This window comes from Cyrtonyx montezumae, unplaced genomic scaffold (assembly GCF_038088225.1).
Source record: "Cyrtonyx montezumae isolate F1298 unplaced genomic scaffold, pur_monq_1.0 scaffold_3, whole genome shotgun sequence".
Classification (NCBI taxonomy): Eukaryota; Metazoa; Chordata; class Aves; order Galliformes; family Odontophoridae; genus Cyrtonyx; species Cyrtonyx montezumae.
In genome coordinates, this window is record NW_027072034.1 from 79,496,110 (window position 1) to 79,516,891 (window position 20,782).

At 41.4% G+C, this 20,782-nt stretch overlaps 1 protein-coding gene across 1 annotated transcript in view; it reads right to left on the reverse strand.

Moving 5' to 3' along the window:
* Positions 1-9,467: 9,467 nt before the first annotated feature.
* The window catches only part of DCBLD2 (discoidin, CUB and LCCL domain containing 2), a 33,886-nt gene continuing 22,571 nt past the window's right edge, over positions 9,468-20,782 (reverse strand). Inside the window, exons 7-15 of the mRNA XM_065742040.1 lie at positions 20,191-20,231; positions 18,184-18,399; positions 17,573-17,697; positions 14,230-14,377; positions 13,834-14,004; positions 12,611-12,704; positions 12,196-12,245; positions 10,837-10,974; positions 9,468-10,249 (exon numbers count right to left, since the gene is read on the reverse strand). Of these exons, the coding sequence (XP_065598112.1) occupies positions 9,807-10,249; positions 10,837-10,974; positions 12,196-12,245; positions 12,611-12,704; positions 13,834-14,004; positions 14,230-14,377; positions 17,573-17,697; positions 18,184-18,399; positions 20,191-20,231 (1,426 nt within the window). The 3' untranslated portion in view covers positions 9,468-9,806. The remainder of the gene's footprint in view (positions 10,250-10,836; positions 10,975-12,195; positions 12,246-12,610; positions 12,705-13,833; positions 14,005-14,229; positions 14,378-17,572; positions 17,698-18,183; positions 18,400-20,190; positions 20,232-20,782) is intronic.

The following is a 20,782-nucleotide window of genomic DNA, read 5'->3' on the forward strand; positions in this document are numbered from 1 at the left end:
CCAGAGGCTTGGGAGAGCCCTATCCCTGACTGAACTGGACAAGACAGGGCATGAAGCAGTGCATTTAGCAATGCTTAAGCTCATTATTCTAAATCACTTTTAACAATGAGACCATGCTCCTAAACCTTCTAAGTTTTGAAAACTTAATCCTATGCAGCCCTCTGGAAGGCCCTCTTGGTGTTACTGACAAAGCTGAATCAGGACTTCTAGCTCCAAACATACCACACGACTCTCTTCTTTCATTTTTTCTTTTTAATGCTTTTTTTGTTCGTTTTTTTTTTCCTAGTCTTTGTGCGGTTTTTTTCTTTTTACTTTCTTTCCTTTTCTTCTCTTTTTTTTAATCCTCTGAGAAGCTGACTTTCAGGAAATGATGTATCATCAGGATGCTTAAGCCACAGCACTATTGTCACTGGTTCTATTTCTTCATGGAGTATCTGGTAAAAATATTACTAAACTGAGACTGAATAATGAGGTATGTGTTCCAGTTATTTGGTGTCTACAATAAAAAAAGAAGTATTACAGAAAGTGCGTTCTCACAAGCAGTGTTGGCAGTATGTCTGTCATCTCCCAGAGGCTGGTGCAAGAACCTGGCTCTTCTCTTGAAACATGCAATGTCTTCCAAGTCCTCTGCAGGGAATCCTGTCATCAAACCAGTCTTCTCTATTATTCTGGAAGTTACCTAAGTCTTCATTTATAAAAACAAAAGCTCTTTTTCACCTTACCACAGCTTTATATATGTCTTCCATCTTCATCAAACCCTCTGAACAGCGTCCTTGGCAGCTGCTACTTGGAACTCAAGAAGTCACTGCTGTTACTCTGAACAGCTCTGCAGAGTGTCTTGTCATTTCAGATAGAGCCCAGAACAATGAGGATGGCAGCTTTGATGAAGTACTTGCAGCAGATATGTTTGGACAGAATCTGCCTTGCTCAAAATGATGTAAAATAAAGATCTAGCAACCTCCTTATGTTGCTTTTTGTGCAGTATAACCAGCAGGAAGTGGACCTTTTTTCTGTGAGATGGTAACATTTGTAAACTTACTGATTCAGTACAAAGATATCCTGGTTTAAAGTTGCTGAATGAACCTAAGAGCTGTACCTGGATTGTATAAATGAACAGCACCACGGTGTGTGCTCCATTGCTAAGCCATATGAGACTAACTTCCATGATCTGTAGCATTTTGGCATAGCAAAAAAAAAAAAAAGAGTTGTTTGAAGCCTTTTCCTACACTTCAGAAAGCAGCATAATACCCAAGGTACGTAGATGTTTTGCTTTCAAAGGAAAACAGTCATGCCTTTCTCACAGGCAGATATGCCTTTTTCTTTCCTAAAAAAGGTAGCATATCAGAAACAGGGCTGAAGTTTGCTGGACCCAAATTAATGATATCATAAATGCTTGGTGGTAACAAGTGGTATTTTGGTGTGGGTTTTTTCCCCAAATGTTTCTGGAGCAGATTAGGAAGGGGCTATTTATCGCCAATTTTTACTTCTGAGGAGTGGTTGTTTAGTAAATGGGAGAACAGACAAGGAATTGCTGGTAGTTTACAAAAGGTAAATTTATATGGTAAACAGGGACTAAAATAGGTGGGCTAAATGGGACATAAGTTCTCATTTCGTTTTATTTTTTAATATGAATGTTTTAATCTGTAACTTAGAAAGTAGAAATTACACAGGGGAGCATTTTGTCTCCTGAAGCTCAATTGTAACACTGGCAAAAATATTTGGGGGTGGAAAGATCCCACTATTTTAAATAATGTATATGCAATTTAAATCTCATTTTGAAATTACAAAGGGGCAATAGAGAGAGCTGTGTTTTAATGTCGAAAACTGTTGTTTTGCTTTTGGTTGCCAGCTCCCTTTAGGATTGAGTTTCATGAATGGTATCTATATCCATAGAGGGAGACGTGAAACAGAAGCAGGAACTGCAGGAGATTTCAGGTACAGAATTTTTCCAGGACTTCTTCAGGCTTTACCATTTTGCACACGTACATCCAGTATGTTTGCCATGGTTGGTTTTTCTCTCTAAACACAGAGATTTGCTTATCTCATCTGCAAATAAAAGGATAAAAGGTCTTCATATGAAACAGATGGGTGTGATTGCAGACCTATAGAATCCAGAAAAACTATTTACGTGTTGAATCTGTTTCATATAAACAGCTCTGCTGCATGGAGATTCCCAATAACAATACGTGGATGATGCATGACAGCGTTAAAACTCATTTCCTTTTTCTGAGGAACCAAACTGATGTCAGGAGTGAAGTCAGGGAGCACAGTTCAGGAAAGGGATGGCTTGGAAAAGTCTGATAACGTGCACAGGGACTGCATTTCAATTTGGATTTAAGTCTAGATCTAAAGTCGGAGAAAGCAGCTGCTTCACTGATCAGTGCTGTCTTCCTCAGTTGAGAGCAGCATGGTGAGAGAGAGCTAGCTGATTTGAGGGAAAAGCTGAGCTGCTTCTGCTTGCTCTGTGTCCTGCTCCCCCCCCCCCCCCCCCCAGGCTATGGAAAGCCAGGCAAAGGAAAAGTGGGAGTTTGATTGGCTTCTGCTTAAATTTCATGAGTGCATGAGAAAGTTTTCTTCCTTTCCCTGTACAGCTAACTAGAAAAGGAAAAGGACTATAGGGCTGATGATGGTCCAGTGCGGGTAGAGGCGATATTAAATATCAAAATAGATATTAAATGTCGAAAGGTAATTGCCTTGCAAGTTCTTACAATCATAGTATGGCTTGGGTTAGAAGGGACCTCAAGAATCATCAAGTTCCAGCCTTCCTGTCTGCTTATCAGTTGGGAATCGTCAAAAAGCAGAAGCCATCAAATGCTTTTTCTTCTGGCTCCTATGAGATGCAGTGGACCTACAGTTACTCAGTCCTTACTGATCTTGAGAGATGATCATTTCTGTTACTGTGACAGAAACTGTTTGATTATAAAGTCTCTCTTGGGCCCAGGATTAGAGTGCCAGGCTTCCTACTGCATGGCTGTGTTGTGAAGCCTGGGGCTGTTGGAAGTGGCTGCTGGGTCCTGGGCTGGTGGGCACTGAGCAGGGTGAGCAGGGATGGGAGTTGCTTGAGCTTCTACTCTGAACATCTTCAGCACCTGTCTCCTACTGGAAATGCCTTACTTTGGTGTTTCTGGGAGTGTCTCTTTCCTTCAGAACTGGTAGATCACAAGATGCTCCTTGAAGTGGTTTGATTCAGATGAAAAGCATTGTGTCAGAAATCAGAAGCTGGTGAGTGGGGCAGCTGTAATGAAAATACCTGGGTACCCACAAGGCACGTTATCTGTACAATCTCAACTGTGTGAGACCAGGTGAAAAAAGGTCATCTAATTACGCTGCCACGCGTTGTATCTGTGCATGTGAAGAGCCTGAAATGTTCCTTTATATCTGAAGCCACTGACAGATGATTTGTGAAAGAATGCCAGGCTGAGCTATCCCAAGTTACTTGCCTTTTTCCCCATGAGGATTCCTGTGTGTAATGAGAAGCTGTCCCATTAACAGCTCTGTTACAGGACTGCAGGATTTGGGTTTAAAGATTAGGTTTTTTGGAGCTTTCTCTAATAATTTATATGAAGCACTCACTGGTCTTTCCTCAGGCTGTTATTAGGTCAGTGAATGTGAAAGCACCTTAAAAAGAGCAGCATCTAGAAAAGACAGAGTGGGTAAAAGGAGAAAGGAAGAAAGAAGCATCCAACCCTGCCCACAGCCCCGGTTGTCACAAGTTAGCATTCAGGGGCCGTGTACTGAGCTGCTGTCACTCTGCTGAGGCTATTGGCAGTGCACAGAGACATCACAGCAGCTCAGGACAATAATAACATCTGCATCTCATCACGGCCCTCCTCAGCGGGTGTGCCAAGGCATCTGGCACAGCAGCAGGGACAGCCAGGACCTAGTGCTTGGTGCTGGCGGTGCTTCATCGCTGTGGGTGGCAGGGTGGTGCCAGGAGGTGATAGTCCTGCGTGGGCTGGCTTCTGCTGGCTGCTACTGGGCCTTCTGGGGCAGGGAGGGCCGTGCAGAAGGCGTTGGAGAGCCCTGCGGGGCATTCAGCTGAACGCAGGGTGCAGTGTCTGCACAACTTAGCGTGCGTCAGACCTCACTGGTGGCCTAAGTGGGGTGTGGAGATAAATCACAGAATGGGAGAGAAGGTGATGGTGTGTGAATCAGCAGCGCGCACTTTATGTCTCCTGGAGGAATGGGCACGTATAATTTTGTCTCTGTAATTTTAGTCCGTAGCTGGAGGAATTTCTCATTCAGATCTCTGAGTTCATAGCTTCACCAGCAGAAAGCCAAGGCAGCTGAAGGGGTCAGGAGCTGTTTTTCAGAGGGAGGGAAGAACTTCAGAAGACACAAGCCTGTTGGGTACATTCATCATTTTTGGCTTTTTCAGGATTTTGATTGAAGTGGCATGTCCCACACGGCACAGTAAATAGGCTGCATTTTATTTGCCTTAAAATTTACCCCTTTTTGTCAGGAATTCTCATACTCACCAAATTAAGCAACAGCAATCACGTTGTAGAATGAAATTAAGTATGAAAGTGTAATTGTAAGTGTTTTTAGTGTTCTGAGCGAAATCAAGAAAGACTTTGATGCAGTTATTGATATAGCCCCTTCCCAGAGGGAGGGTGTAATTTCAGTTTCAGGAGCATACCAGAGCTGACAGTTGTCCCCTCTGTGGACCCTGGACTCTTGTCTTTTTTGTAGGAAATGGACCAATAGCTCTCAAGCAACAGGACTTCCTGAGCATGTGTTTTTAATGCTGCCTTCACTCTGGCTGGGTCACTTCTCCTTTAGATGGATTGCTAGCCCTGAAATCCCTCCCTATCAAGTGGTTCTTCCACCTGTGAAGTGTCTGAAAGCATTTCTCTCCCAGCTGTGAGTCATCTCATGGCTGACCAGAGCTGGAGCTTCAGAATGGCTGTGAACCATTCTGTTCCATGCTGTTCCATGGCCTGAGAGCTCCAAACTCTGTTGTGTTCTGGATACCTTTCTACATTAACTGATATTTGGACCAGGGCATGAAATTGGGGCTGGGATATGTCATAAAAGTTGAGAGATGACTGAGTGTTACTGAAAAATGCAAGGTTTTTTTCCTTCCAACTGCTCAGTGTCGTTGGGCAGGAGGTGCTTATCTATGTCACCCTGTGATATGGGCAGCTTAGGGACTTTTCTCTGGGATTCCTTTATTATTTTTTTTTCCTGTTAACGAGTTTTGGTCAAAAATTGTCCTCAAAGTCTGAAAAGCAGATGCTTGTTTGAAGGATTTTCTCTCAGTGTCTGAACAACCTTCTTATTTTTCTTCTGCAATTGCAACCCTGACTGAATTCTGAGTATATTCTATCAATCATACCTTTGTCACATAACATATGAGTTTGCATTTCTGTGTGTGTTATATGCTCTTATATCTGAAATAGAACACTACTGCTAATTCTGGAGCAGCTTTACACTACGGCAGAGCTTTGCATTGGATTTTCCCAAACTTCTACTTACAGTGAAGCCCTTAAAAGAGCAAAAGTGTTTTCAGTTCAAAAACATGGAGCAATTTAAAAAGCAGAGACTAAAGAGACTAAGGAAGACCAAACAAAGACCCTGTAAGTTTGTGTCCTTGTAGGTTTCTCCCTGGTTCAGGCTTCAGTGCTGCATGTGCCTGGCACTTTCCAGCTCTCTAAACTGAGGTAGGGGTGTGGAACAGAGTTAGCAGTTGCTGGTTGTTATGTCTTTGTGTAGCAGCCTGATTTCTCCTAAGAAAAGCCTTCTTTACACAGTCACCATTCCAAGTGCCTCTCCAGTCACTACAGGCACCACCTGTGCCATACAGGATCTTACAGCACCATCACAGAAGATCTGAGCTCTTATTTTTTTCTGGTCACTTTTCTGGTATGGTATTTTACATGACAGTGCGCTCGGGTTTTACGGGAGTTCATACATCTTTCCATTCTATTAAGGAGCATGCCAGTAGTTTGTCCAGCTTGTCTTTTCTTTACGTCGAGGTAACAGTGGTAGAGCAGAGAGAACTCTTACAAGTGATCTTACTGCTGCCTTGCTCCACTGCCTGCTGTGTCCTTACACAACAGGAATTTGTCCACCACCAACTCCTTTCACAATTGCTCCAGTACAGGAAGAATTAATTCCTGTACTACTGGTATGTGCAGTGGGCAACAGCCCTCCTGTTACCATGGGAAAAAAAACCCCATAGAAATGGTAAGAAAGTGAATCTGGAAAGTTGTTTCTTTTCCTTAGTGGGAAACAAAGTAATTATTTGTGCAAGTATTACAACTGTTTGATGGTGGGATTTTTTAACACTGTTGAGGCTTTTTGTGGGAGCCAAGGAAACTGTCTGATACACATGCACTAGTGTGAAAAAGTAGATTATTGAAGTCTCACCTAAGCAGATGTTTTCCTAATACCCTATGTTTACTGTGACTTGAGAGAGGTATTTAGTCTGGAACTTGACTGCAGCTTTCCACTTATTTCTTCAATAGCATCCTGACTGTTCTGGACTCCATCTTGCTTAAAAATCACAGATTTAAAAAAAAAAAAAAAAAAAAAAAGGATTTACAACATTATTTATTTATTATTTTTTTCCCCTTTACGTAGACTGCAGTTCCAGTTCTTTGCATGGTCATTCTAGGTACGTTCAGCACACAGAGAGCAGTACAGCTGAAAGTCATTCCATGCTTCTGCCCGTTAGCTGTGAACGGAGGCCACGCTCCTCCTCCCAGTTTCATGTGCAGTGCTGTGCTAGCACACAGGGCCAAGCAGTGCTTCTTTCCCTTTTGCCACTGGCACGTACTTACACCTACACGTACAGAATCCTGACAGCAGTTTTGAGTTTTTCAGATCAGCAGCAACCTCGGGCCCCAAGGACTGGGGGGCTGCTGTGGGTGGTGATGTGGAGGGGGTTCCTCCCTTCGTGTTGGGCTGCCAGTGCCATGGCACTGTGGGGGCACAGAGGGAGTACAAACTAGAAAGGATTACGAAATGAAAGTGAAGGTTGTTTTAAACATGAACACACTGAGCATAACAGGTATGTACAATTTATTTAAAATACTTTTTAACATACATTAAAAAACCTCACTATTTTTACAGTCTAATTTCTAGCAACATATACAGATACCGAGCAACTACGCTACATGCTGAGGTAAGAACATACTCGAGCCAAAGAAGGCTGAAATACACTTTATATCCATATATCTTCACATGTAAAAATGAGACCCATTAAATGTACCTCTGTGCTTGCATTGTACATGGGAGAACATTACTCTCAGGTCTGTCATACAATTTAAGTTTGGGAGTGGATGTTTAACAGTTTGTAGCATACACTTTAAACCCAACTATGAGAAACTCCAACTTAGCCTGAGCAGCTACAGTGTAAATGCTGAAAGCACAAGGCTGGTTTCCTTCATAAAAAGAATGTAACACTCCATTCTTAACTACAAGAGGTTATGCTGCTCAGATAATGAAACTGCGTCAAGGCTGCTTGAAAATAGCCCACTCTTACACCGCCTCAGCCCACAGTTACACCCATTGTTACACTACACCTGGCCTACAGTAAAAATAAAATGCAGGTTTCCAAGACTGTTAATTAATTTTACTGACTTAAACAAATCCACGTGGCAGATATTTTTGTTTCAAAGCCTAAAAGCTCAAAAGTTTTAAGTGAATTGGAATAGGTACGTCACATCTTGGTGCAACCAACCAACCTTCCACCTCTATCAACTAAAACCCAATAATGTCAAAGTTATAACTGCTGCTGTGAGGTAAGAGCACATACGTGCCTGTTTAAGGAGAGCACTGAGGACTGCAAACTAGCTTTATCAAACAGAAGAAGCTGCAACTATATCCAAAATACAGCCTATAAGCAGGATATTCCTTTCCACAGCTAGCCCTTGTATACCACCCTTCCCTGACTACTCAGATTTAGGCTTAGACTCTCAATTCTAAGAAAAATCACCATTCTCATGATCAAAATGATGTAGAATTGAGTTTGAAGGCAGCAGAGTGTAGGTGACAACATCCTAGTCAGTGGATAGACACTAGAAATGCTGGTTCACAGCAAAAAGACTCACGTGCTCTGTCCTTTCGTACACAACTTTGGCTTTGATGAGGATGGGAGTTACCTCGTGTCCAGCCCGTGGGCAACACCAAAGCTGACTTAAATGATGTCACAGAAGCAAACAGTAACCATTACAGTCCATAAAACTGGGCTAACGTGGAGCTCGAGATTTTCACATTCATAAATTAATTCAGCATCCTCCCATCAGTGCTGTTACAATAAAAATAAAGCTATTTAAGAATCCCTTTCTGCTACTCAAGATAAAAAGCTGTGCTTTGTTTCTAACGAGATTTAATAAAAAGTGGCAATAGGACATTCCAAATGGTTCTCATTTTGTGATTACCTAGCTAAAACTAGTCTATGAAGTCTCAAGTAGAAGACTGACTGCCACGTTTCATGGTAGGGAAAACTGGAACATTCTAAAGATAAAAATTCAATTAATTAAATGCTACTAAAATTGCCACTCTTTGGAACAGCAACTGTTCTCAGTAAAAAGGATAAAAGATTCCAAAACCTTTACTAAGAACAATCATAAGAAAAGCCCTAGGCCCAAAGCTTTCCAATTGTGCTAAGTACCTTACGTGCTAAATGCATGTATTAACACAAACTAAGCACCGTTATAATATTTGTGTGCTTCTTCAAGCACTCACAAAAGTATATACATATCCTTTCTTTGAATGTGCTCACATCTTAACCTACAACAATAGACACTGCGGTGTGAGACTGAACCTCTCTGAACTCAATTCAGTCGCCTTGAATGCCTGCATGCTTCATGCAGAAGTTGAATTCAAGGCAGACACCAGTCAGAGCAGCCTCTGCTTTGCAGGAAATAAGTGCAAGCAGTCGCAGTGTAATTTGCTTGTAAGACTTCAGACTGTACCTGCTGTATGCCCACCAGGGCACAAAGGCTGAGTGGATTAAGACACAAGGCAGAAAAGAAAATGGGTTGTTCAGACAGCAGATTCTAGTTTCAGAAGGCTAACAAAAACTTCTAAGGAACACGTAGCTCATCATTCCCATTTTGTTCATTCCTGTGAACAAAAGCCAGAAGTAACATAATATACAATCCCAACCATTTTTATGCCATGAAGTTAATGGAATTTCCAATGTTCAAGGCTGTGCATGAATTTTATAGGGTAAAATGGATTTCAGAAGCTGTAGTACCTACATATCCTAGAACAATGGAAGGGACCCTTATTGGTCATCTAGCCCATCTCCTGCAGCGAACAGGGACACCTACAGCTCAGTCAGGTTGCTCAGTGCCCCTCCAACCTGACCTTCAATGTCTCCAGGGATGGGGCATCCACCACCTCTCTGGGCAACTTGTGCCAGTGCCTATAGCTTTTAGAAAATCAGAAGGGTTATTATTTATTTTTTTCTCCAGAAATGGTACCATAAGCAAAAAAAAAAAAAAAAAAAAAAAAAGACTCATTCATACTTCTAACAGTTGTTTCCTAATTCATCATTCACATCTATGACTTACTGAAGCAAATCTTGAAGAGCTCTTCTCTCATGTCTGACAGACAACTGTACAGTAGTGGAAAAAGAGAACAACAATCAAGCTCGTGGTTATAAAAGCTTAAGAAAAGTCAGAATGACTGATTTCCCAGATTTCCAATAATACATCTTTTGGCTCAACACTATTACTTAAGACTAACAATATCAAAACAGTGTGGTTGATTTAAAAAATGAATCTGTCAGCTTTATGAAACTGGCTTTTAAAAACAAGCCACATTTGCCATCATCCTACCTTACTGCCGAGCTAACTCGGTTCGTCCTTACTGCTGGTGGAATGGGCCGTGCTCTGTGGTACCTGGTACACCAACTCCTCAGCAGTGCCCGGCCCCGGCTGTCCCTTTGGTGTGTCATACAGTGCCTGTGCTGAGGACACGCTGTCTGTCCTGGACAAGAGCTTATTGTAAGTTCCCACCAGTGAAGGAGCTTGATTCCCTGCAGCTTTGAAGGTGGAAACAGAAGGAACACCAAGAGGTGTGCTGGGATGACTGGACATGTCCATGACTATTGGAGTTGCGTACTCTGGTCCAGTTATAGGCAGTGGTTCTGCATAGGCGTGATAAACTTCTTGTACAGGCGAATTGTAGGGGTCCAAATCAGCGTAACTTGCTTCTTTCCCTTCCTCTGGTTTGAAGGTTGATCTCTGATGCAGCGTGCCGACAATGCCCCCTACCAGCGGCTGAGCGTACTCTGCGTCACAAACCCCAACAAGACAACATAAAATGCACTTACTGGCTCTTTTTTCTTAAAGAGAACATCATTACTTCTGCCTGCTGTAAAGCTGTAATTGCTGCACATCTGCAAGTTTCTGCCATCAGCACAGAACCAAAGGCAGAGCTGGGCATCTGCCTCTGATGACCAGTCCACCGTAAAGGATGCGTGCTTTTATCAGTAACTAATTTTCCAGATGAAAAGGATGGCTTAATCAGACTGTCACTGTAGGGAACCAAATGCCACATATCAAATTTGTCCATAGTGTGGAGTTTTCAATGCATGTAAACATGGCTAAAAAACAGTGCATGCTCTTGGTGGCATTTAAGATCAAGCAGCTTTCAGTTACTGCTCACATCACCAGTCAGTTAATGCATACTTTCATGGGACTCACTCTGAGAACAGATCTGAAAAGGTCCACGATTTGAGAAACATGCTTATCATCCCATTCATTTCTATTCATTTCCCTTCACCTTCCCCACGCAGATGCAAAACAGTTAAATGCAGTCACACTTCTGGCACTTGGTATCTAGCACATAGCCCATGGAAGCAACATAAAAACGTACCTGCAGATTCTGTCTGCAGCATTGTTGGAACTTCTCTTGGTCTGAGGCGACCGATTTCACTGCTGCTGTAGCGTACAGGAGCTTCTTCATGTTCTGCTGATTTGGTAGGGAGAAACTGCTTCATCCCTTTCCACCACCCTTCACATCGTTAAAAAAAAAATTACAAATGAGAAGCATAGATACTAATTGTGAAGCTATTAAAACATTTTATACCATGTCTTAACTTTATGGTGTAGTAGCAGGTAAACAAATCAGTAATCGGTATTTGCATGAACTCGAGCTTTAAGAGATGATTTCAGTATTTTATGAGATAGACTGGTAAAGATTCAGGGGTGAAAACATTGCTCTCACCCCATCGCCCTGTCTGTCTGCCCCCACTGCAGTTGTGAGGTCCTGCTGTATTGCTGGGGCAGTGCAGTGACTGCCCCCATGTGTCCCTTAATTGCAGTGCTGCTCCTACTCAGAGGACCCACAGACAACTGAGGCAATGTTTCTCTAATATTGCATTCTGCACAACTGCAATGTCCTTCTCAAAACAGACACACGTAATGTACTTTTACACTTAAAGCAGCAGGAAAAAAAATCAGTGTGTCCGCTGCAAGCATTTAAATACAGGACTTTTTGACAGAACAGTCTAAAGAAATGTGTCAGAAGTGGACATAATAAATTAAAATAAGGTGATTAAAAGGTTTCTTTTCTAATGAGTAAGGCTATATGTGAAACTGCCAGAGAACAAAGACATGGATGTGGCAGTTCTGCAGCATAAGGTCAGAAAAACGAAGCACAGTCACACAGTGAAAGTGACCTGCTGCACCAGCTCTTTATGCCACAGCACAAGAGTTTGTGGACTCCTCCTTTGAAAGAGCTGTTCTGTGAAATTGCCTGACCTAAAGCTAATGGGTGGACAAGACTGGGAAGACAGAAAACATACCAGGGATACAAGGGGATACTTGGGATACAAGTAATCCCACATTGTTACTAGGACAATGGAGAAAGAGAGACTTGACAGGCCTCATACACCAAGAGGAGACTTTTTTTTTCCAGCACAGAATAAGTACCAGACATAATAGAATACTACCCAAAGTTTCTCCATAAATGACTTTTCTCCTCTTCATGCAATTAAGAGGCTCTAAACTTGTTTCACTAAAAACAGTTTAAGCTTGAACTGCAGATATTTGCCATTTCTTATGAAAAATTCAGAGAACGCAAAAGCAAAGTCTCATTAGCAAGCAGGTCCTGTCCCTCCATCTCTGCCAGTTAGCACTACAGAAGCTGCTGCTGGTTGGAAACTGTTACTGCATTTACTGATGAACATTACACTAGGAACACCAAGTAAAGCTTTTCATAAAATGTTGTTACCTGCACGGTCCCAGTAAGGTAGATCATATGTGCCCTCGGTTTTTTTTTTGCTGTGAGAAAAAGACAGAGTGTTTTAGCCAGTCTGCCTACCAGAAGTGCATCCGTGCTCAGAAACCATCACCTCAGCTGTAACTGCTTCTCAAGCTTAAAGTCCAAGCTGCAGCAACCCGGCCTGCTGTTAGCAGCCTGCTGCTACTGGAGAAATAGTTTTCAGAAAACGCACTTGAAAGGAAAATATTTACAAAGAGCACTCCCATCGTGCTTGCTCTTCAAATGAACACAAAGAGAATACTGAAAAAAAGCCCTTCCAGAAGTGTGGACCGTGTAGTTCCCCAAGTGACACATGCAGAGCGCTTCATTCCCGCACACCACGCTAACATTCTAGTAAAGTACTTTGATTAATCCGTTCATTTACCGGTTTCTCCAATGCCACGCACAAACTAAGATAAGAATCAGAGTAGTGAAGACCATCACCAGCACTGGAACCAGAACTGCTGCCAATGCCACATCTGAAAGCCATTAAATTAAGTGGTGTCAGACAGAAGTGCTTCTCATAAATCAGTTCTTACTTTGAAAATTACTTGGGTAAAGCATGTAGTTTTCATGTACAGCATCTATCACACTGGGTCCCCCTGCTACGCTACCCTGCTGGATGCTCACACAGTTTAAACAGCAATTATCATCTCTCTTTTACACATGTGCACAGCCAGTACTTCTGAAAGCTTTTTTGACAGAATAAATACCTTCATTTCACCATAAATACAACTTTTTTTCCTATGAGAATAATGTATTTTATCATTAACATGGCATATCAAAAGCCCAGGAGTTTACAACCACTGAAGTCTGAACTTCCCATAGGAAGTAAATATCACAATATCCTAACAATCACAACTTGTTGCATGTGACAATAGGGCATCTTCTGTCTGCTGCTACCCAAAGGACACTTCACCAGTGCCTACATTTGCAGTGATCTTGCTCTCTTTCTGACAACTTTTTTAATGGACAACATGACAACACCAGGTATATTTCAAATTTCATACCAACGGGACTGATGAACAGAAGATTATCTATAGCAGAAGTGTCTCGTCCTATGAAATTACTGGATTAAATAACAAAGCAGTTACGTCTAACTAATTCTGAAGGGAAGTCCGAGTTACAATTTCTCCTTTTAACAAAAACTTGTTAAGTAATTAAAAGTTGAAGTCATTTTGAACATAATGATAGAATCACAGAATCACTCAGGTTGGAAAAGACCTCAAAGATCATTGAGTCCAACCACGACCTAACCATACCACCCCAACTCTAACAACCCACAGCTGAATCACGTCCCTGAGCACCACATCCAAATGGTTTTGAAACACATCCAGGGATGGTGACTCAACCACCTCCCTGAGGAGCCTATTCCAGAGCTTAACAATAATATTTACATCCCTCAGAATACAGGTTTTGTTTCCACATGCTGTATGCACATGATAAAAACGTTCAGTTGCATCTTTAATATATTGGCAAGCATTAAAAAGTGTGGTTTTGTTAAAGTATATAAAAGCTGTCAAGCAAAGTTACATTCCAAAAGCACGTTTAATGCACTGCTAGGCACTGTAAGCGCTTCCCAAATTCCTGCTGCTTAAGCACAGATACCTTTGGTCACGCTTGGAGTCACTGTGGTGTTCTTTATTTCAGGTGTGAACGTTGTTTTATCCGTCTGCAATGAAGTCTTCACCGAGTGGATGAAGTCCTCACTGAAGTCATCAACCTTGCTGTTGTCCTGAGGCGGCGGTGGAGGCAGCACGGTGATTTTAGGAGCACGAACTTTAAGAGAAAAATACTTATAAATGAGGGTTTGTTTATTTATTTCTTGCAGCACTAGCTTTACACGTTTCCTCGTCAAGAAAAGAGCCGTGTGTTACGAAACTTCTGTTCATTTTATATAAACCACGGATAGGTAACATGGAAAGCAAGTGACTGCTGTCTCTTCAAGTACTTTCTACATTGCTCCGTTCACACACAGAATGGGAAAGTTTTCAGCTGTCTTACCTATACTGAACTGACATCCGAGCAGTTCTACTTTCATTGCAATTTTCTGGTGCCATTTTAAGGGGTTAATCCTAACAAACCGTGCGAGAATAGGTGGGATGAAATTATTGCGAACCTCCTGGTGCAATTCTGTGTTCCCTTGAAATACCTAGGAAAGAAAAAAGACAAATACTATGTCACACCAATGTAACAGCAACCGAGTAAGCAGAACCAATTTTGATATTTCACATAGCAAAAATAAGCAGTGGGGAATGCGGAGAACATTTCACACCCAGAACGGTGCTGCTGCCTGGCCATCCCCACTCACTTGGCCTCGCTGCAGAAAAGAATGCTGTGTACACGTAGACCAATGGGAACACCGGTTTTGTTTCTGCATGCAGTATGCAGCTGATAGTTGGTACCCTCTGCCTCCTCCACACAGAGGTACAGTGCAACGGTGCACTGACGTGACCCAGGCAATCCCTGTTGTTACAGAAATACTGCGTTTTTATGGCAGTGAAAAATAATTTTAGCTCAGCCCTTTGTGGGCACTTTGCACTCACTCTTCCAACACAGCAAGCTTTTGTGACAGTGTGAAAGTAGGTATTACTGGAGTCTTCACAACCCATAATAGTTTTAGAATGGTCTGTCCTGTAAATGGAGATGGCATCTATTAGGAAGAATTAAAGTCTAGCATGTAATCACACTGTCCTCTAGTGGCTGCTGTCTACAATGACTGAGCTGCAAGCAGAGTAAAACAATTTACATGAAGAACTTGAAATCTCTGGGTCAAAATCAATTATAGAAGAGAGCAGAAATTGCCTGAAGAATGAGCTAAAGCTGTTCCTTCACTGCTGGTTCTCACACACACACATCAAATCTTCAACATATTTAAGTAACACCACTGTTGGCCCATTCATATTATTACTAAAAATAGAATTAGGCACACATTTTGCCTTGAAAGCACACGGTCTGTACTCTTCCCCAGCTTGATGCAATGCCAATTGACAAGCAAACAGCTCTCAGTGACATTTCTTTTTCTTTGGCATGTGCTCTGAACGTAAGCTTAGAGTACTAAAATATACTTACTGGTCATGAATGAAGACAGATTAAATGCTGGGGCAATTCTATGGTGCTGTTTTGGTAACACATGAATGACAGAAAGTCCTCACACTCTGCGTGCTCCAAGTATGCACAATACAATGAGGTGTGGCAAGAGCGGGAACACAGAAAAACAGTTTCCAGTTTACTGCTATTTATAAACTTGGACATTTTATTAACTACTTCTACAACTGGCATTATTATTAATTACTTTTACGCTGATAGCCCTCACTAAGGAATCAGTTGTTTTCTTAAAGATGCAAGTGAGAAGCAAAGTACAGAGATGACTCTTTGAGAGGATGTGCACATTTCCTGTACTCTTTTGCCCAGTGTTGTGTCAGTTCCCATTGCTAAGAGAAGGCCCACGCTGAGTTTGGTACCCTAGCAACAAAGGCATGCTGGAGATGAGAGAAGTCAACACCTCTGTGTCTATGATCTGCTCAGTGCAGACCGTCTCACTTCCAGTTTCAGAGGCTGAGCACACAAGAGCAAAGGCAGCGAGTCATTAGTGTTGTCTATAATCACAGAATGGTTTGGGTTGGAAGGGACCTTTAAGACCATCTGGTTCCAAGCCCCTGCTATAGGCAGGGACACCTCCCTCTAGACCAGGCTGCTCAGAGCCCCATCCAGCCTGGCCTTGAATGCTTCCAGGGAGAGGGCATTCACAACCTCACTGGGCAACCTGTTCCAGTGTCTCACCATCCTCACAGTAAAGAATTTCTTCCTAATATCCAGTCTAAATCTGCCCTCTTCCAGTTTCTTCAAGAAAGAATTACACTAAAGTAGTTCCTTACTCCATGCTTTTACTACAGCCATATTTTTGATGTCTAGCATCAAGGCAGCAGCTTAACTTTGCCTGCAGCTCCATGTATACGTATATATTCTTTTGTTATTGTTTTTTTTTATTCCCACAAAAAAATTGCAGCTGAGCTCAGTACAAACAGTGCAAGTTTTCTGATGAAAAATCACTTTATTTTCAAACTCTCTGAGCTTGCCACTATGCTTTCAAACAAAAATTTTTACACCAGTGGAAATTTACCTTGTCTTTTCATCCCATCTCAAGCATCTTCATTTTTTTTTATTTTGTATGTAAAGACGTTAGATGGACTTCTTTTAAGCACTAGTGCACATCTAGAAGCTGTGTTCATAGAAAATCACAAAAAGTCTTGGAAAACCTTCTAGTCTCCTGAACAGGATTTTCAAATATATTTTAGAAAAAAGAAAAAAGAAAAAAACACCACAAAAAATCCACAGAATCACAACTTCTGATCTTGTCTTGCATGCAGCTATATAAAAATCAGAGGGAGCAAACTGCATGCATATGCATCCAGAAGCAAAGCTGTATGAAATGAGATTATACCAATCTTAGGGAAAACCTGTTATATTGTGAAGTGTCAGTATCCAGCCCTTTTTTGTGCCAAGTATTTTTTTTCACAGGTGGTACTGTATGTCTGACTCTTCACATATTGTACTTAATGACATAAAAGGTGCAGAAAAGATCTGTTAACCTGTAACTTCAAGCTCCACATTTTGCTTCCCCTCAAGAACTTGCAAGGGAAAGTAGCAGCTCAATTAGCAAGAGCCAAACGTAGCCTACATCTATGCAGATAGCTGAGATTGTCTCTTACAGCCAGAAAAGAACACTCAACAGCAGAGATGCTGGATTTTTCAATTTTAATTCCTTATTGAGTACTTCATACTAGAAATCTGGCAGTTCACTAGGCTCAAGAAGATGGACAGTCTCTAAAGTAAAATCACCTCAGTTCAGGAAAGTTTCCCAGTTCGGTGTTTGGAAACCTCATAAATTAACAAACGATATTTCTACCTTTCACTTCATCAGCAGGAGGGCTGGAACCAAAACAAGACAGACAGAATCATTTCGTTTAGCACTTGAACTCCAGTTCTCCAAACAGAGCCTGAAGCTCAGACACAGACAGAACAGCTATTTGGGAAACTATTAGCAACAGCCCAGGTAACCAGCAGGTGTTACCATCAGCCAGGAGAAGTGCCTACTGCTGGCAAAAGAAGCTTCTTGTACAGAACATTATCACCCCTAAATCATCATTAAAGCCATCTCTGAATTTCAGAACTCTTCTTCCATCCCTTTTCTGATTTCTTTCTGCAGAGACAGTTTAGGATTCAATATCACACCGAAAATGAAAAGGTAAATTAAAAACCAAAAACCAACTGGTCAAACTGGTCAAATTTACAATTGCACAATCTCCTCCATAGAAGAATCCTAGAAAGCGTATGATATTTTTACCTTATCTTTATCAATGCCAGGTTCTCTGTACACTGTCCATTTTTGTGCATCATCACTGTATAAAATTCTGTAGGCTGAGACATAATAGTAGTACTCTGCTAAGGTTGACCCAGTAGTTATAATACCTGTGAAAATGAAGATGTCCAGTTATGCAAAAAACTGCTAGCAATAAAAAAAGTATCAGCTTTTCAATCCAGAGTTTTATAATTAGAATTTCCACTCCCACATCTGCTGATGAATTTGCTATGGCTGTGGAGGGCAGTAGGAGAAACCTAGAAACCTAAGTCAGTACATCTGTATCAGAGGTACCAGTGGACTGAGCTGCCTGGATATGGACTTGGACCCTCAGTAGAACAATCAGAAAAAATAGGCAAGTATTAAGGATCCAATATGAACACAGGAAACACTTCAACAAATTCTGATGAAGGAGGTGTTTTCTCCACCTGTTCAGCTTTAGGCTTTTTGGTGCATTTGCTAGGACACAGAACCAAACTTGTTGTAACGGTAATTAAATATCATCTGGATTTTACCTGAGACTAAACACTGGAAGAAAAGATTTTAGTGACCAAACTTCCTGATGGCTGCTTAAAAGATACACCCAATTGAATTACCTGTTATCCTCTTTTCTTTATTCAAGTCTATCTGCAGCCACTGACGTTCATCGCTGTCCAAAGCAGCCCAAGGAGGCCCATGCCTCTTCAATCTGGCATTTTCAGGTTTCCAAGTGTTCACTCGTCCTGTCTGGTCAGGCCACTCAAGAATAGATGATGCTGTGATCTGGGAATCAGAGATTACCCCAGATTCCATTCCCAGTGTCCCATAGCAACCTGAGCAAAGGAAAAGGCGAAGACTTAAAAGCCCAAGCTACACAATGGTTTTACTTTCCATGCAAATATTAAGCTGCCATCTAAATTTATTCCATAACAATGCTACTAAACAAACCACAAGGTCTTCTGCACTCTTCCAGTCATGCTGGAACCAAACTTACTGTCTTCAGTGTTAAAAGATTTATACCTGCACAAGAATAACATGGATATTCTACACAAAGCAGAAGAGAAGCTCTGGCATGGTTCAAGAGTTTATCTTGTGGTTGCTGCAGTAATGGGAAAGAGTACTTAGTCACTCACTCCCTTTTATGCCTACGTAACTTTAGGTTTTCAAACCTACCTCACTATCACAATGTTGATTCAAATAAAACACCACAGAATGTAGTAAGTAATGTTGCAATCTTGCCCTTGAGTTCAAACATCCTTGAAGCTCACTGTATAGTTTGTTACCACTCCTACTTAAAGTTCCTTCCTGCATCACATTCTTCTAATGGCTTAAAAAAATAAGAATATAAATAACTTTGTGGATAACTGGTATCCATTTGCTCATTTGTTGCCTCTGTTGGATGTACATCACCTGCTGCAGCACAGGATCACATCAGCACTTATTTAAACCCAAATTCTTTCCTTCATCTGTCACTGCAATCTAAGAAGCTGTCACAGTGAAGCAGAAATACATCCATAAGGTCACTAGCCAGGAGTTCCTTCTCCCAGCAGGTACAGGTTTATGAGAGAGATCACTGGATGTGGATTACATTTTCCAGTTTTTGCTTCATCATATAAATGTCCATCTTCAAACACTTGTGCCCATCAGATTCCTGTGTCTATCTCCCCATTCAGATTATTTTTATTAATACATTAGGAATAGCATTTTCTTACTTTTGGAAATGTACGTATAACATTCCTTCTTTTTTCTTGACTAAACAGGCTCCCAATGCTTTTGTTGTATTTCCTGTGCTGTTAGTAAAACAGCTCAAAGACTAAGGCAAACCCACTCTTTTCATGGGATTTCCACCACTGGTTCAAAGATGGCACTTTAAGCAACTTCCATTTAGGAAACTGCAGCCATTGTCTGAAAAGGAGACAACTGGCAGAAAGTAAAAACAGTAAGCTTTAAAATGGGGCCATGCCTGTTATACCCCATCAACAACAGGGAGCATGTTTACAGGAGCACGTGATGGCAGCCAAGATGGAACAGAGCACACACAGCAAAGCACGAGAGATGTCTTTCTAGAGCACAAGAGAAAAGTAATTATCACACAGCATTCAGTTGCAAGAATTTAGGGGAAAGGAAAGAAAAATTAAAAAGCAAGGGAGAAAGCTGAGTAATCATTTTGAAATCTATGTTAAGTTTCTTAGGAGGCAACAAGAAGGCTGTAAGGAGCAAACATGGAACAAAACCCTACAGTGCACAGTTGTGATAAATGAAGAGCAACTAACAAGTGCAGAACTCTGCTTTAAGCAGTGCATTTGAAGTGTGGGAGTCAAGTCATTTAAAGGAGATTATATTGGAGGAACAAAACACAAAAGAATCTCTTCTTGCAGATAAGCAGAGCTTACTAAGGAAAGTTTCTGAATAGGAAAAGAGTTTAGAAGACAAATAATCATAGACTGTCAGGACAATCACCCAGTGGGACTGAGAAAGCACGCTTTAGAACACCTGCACTACTGAGGAAGCCAGTCAAAACATGAAACTAACCAGAACAAAAACTAGGAAATAAACTGGAAAGAATTTATATGAAAGGCTCAATAGCTATGAAAGGATTATGTATTAAAATTGACAGTACTCACCACTTGTCTTAAACGTGAAGAGACTTGCAGATAACGGTCCCCTGCAGAGAACAAAAAGGATGGGTTTTGTAGTAGTGAGGAAAATTGACAGAAACTGCCTTCAGTTTATTTTTCTTGTTTGACTGCTTGCCTCTGAAATCTACACACACATGCCTGAACACGAAATTCACCATGACAGGAATATTTGTCACCAAGTTGTAGTACTACTTCTTTTCACCTGAAATCTTGTTCGAGGATTCTACTGCTGTTACAGTCTTTCAGAGAGTCATCTACCCAGCAAAAGGCAAGACACTTTTAAATGAACCCGCATGAACGAACCCTTTTAAATGAGGCTGCACAGATCTTTTGCAGAGATCACTGAGAATTTACCCTCGCAACATGCATTTTGGAAGACAAAAGTTCCTTTTACAGTCTGTAAAATTAATCTTTACGGTCTAGAGGTTAAAAAACTACCTGGTAAAACAATCACACCACAGACAAAAGTGAATCGTGAGAACTTTACAGACCACCCCTGTCATGGAACACATGTTAACATGGAACAACATAGCTTCACTCGCTGAAATTACTCCTGGGATGAGGCACTACCGAAACT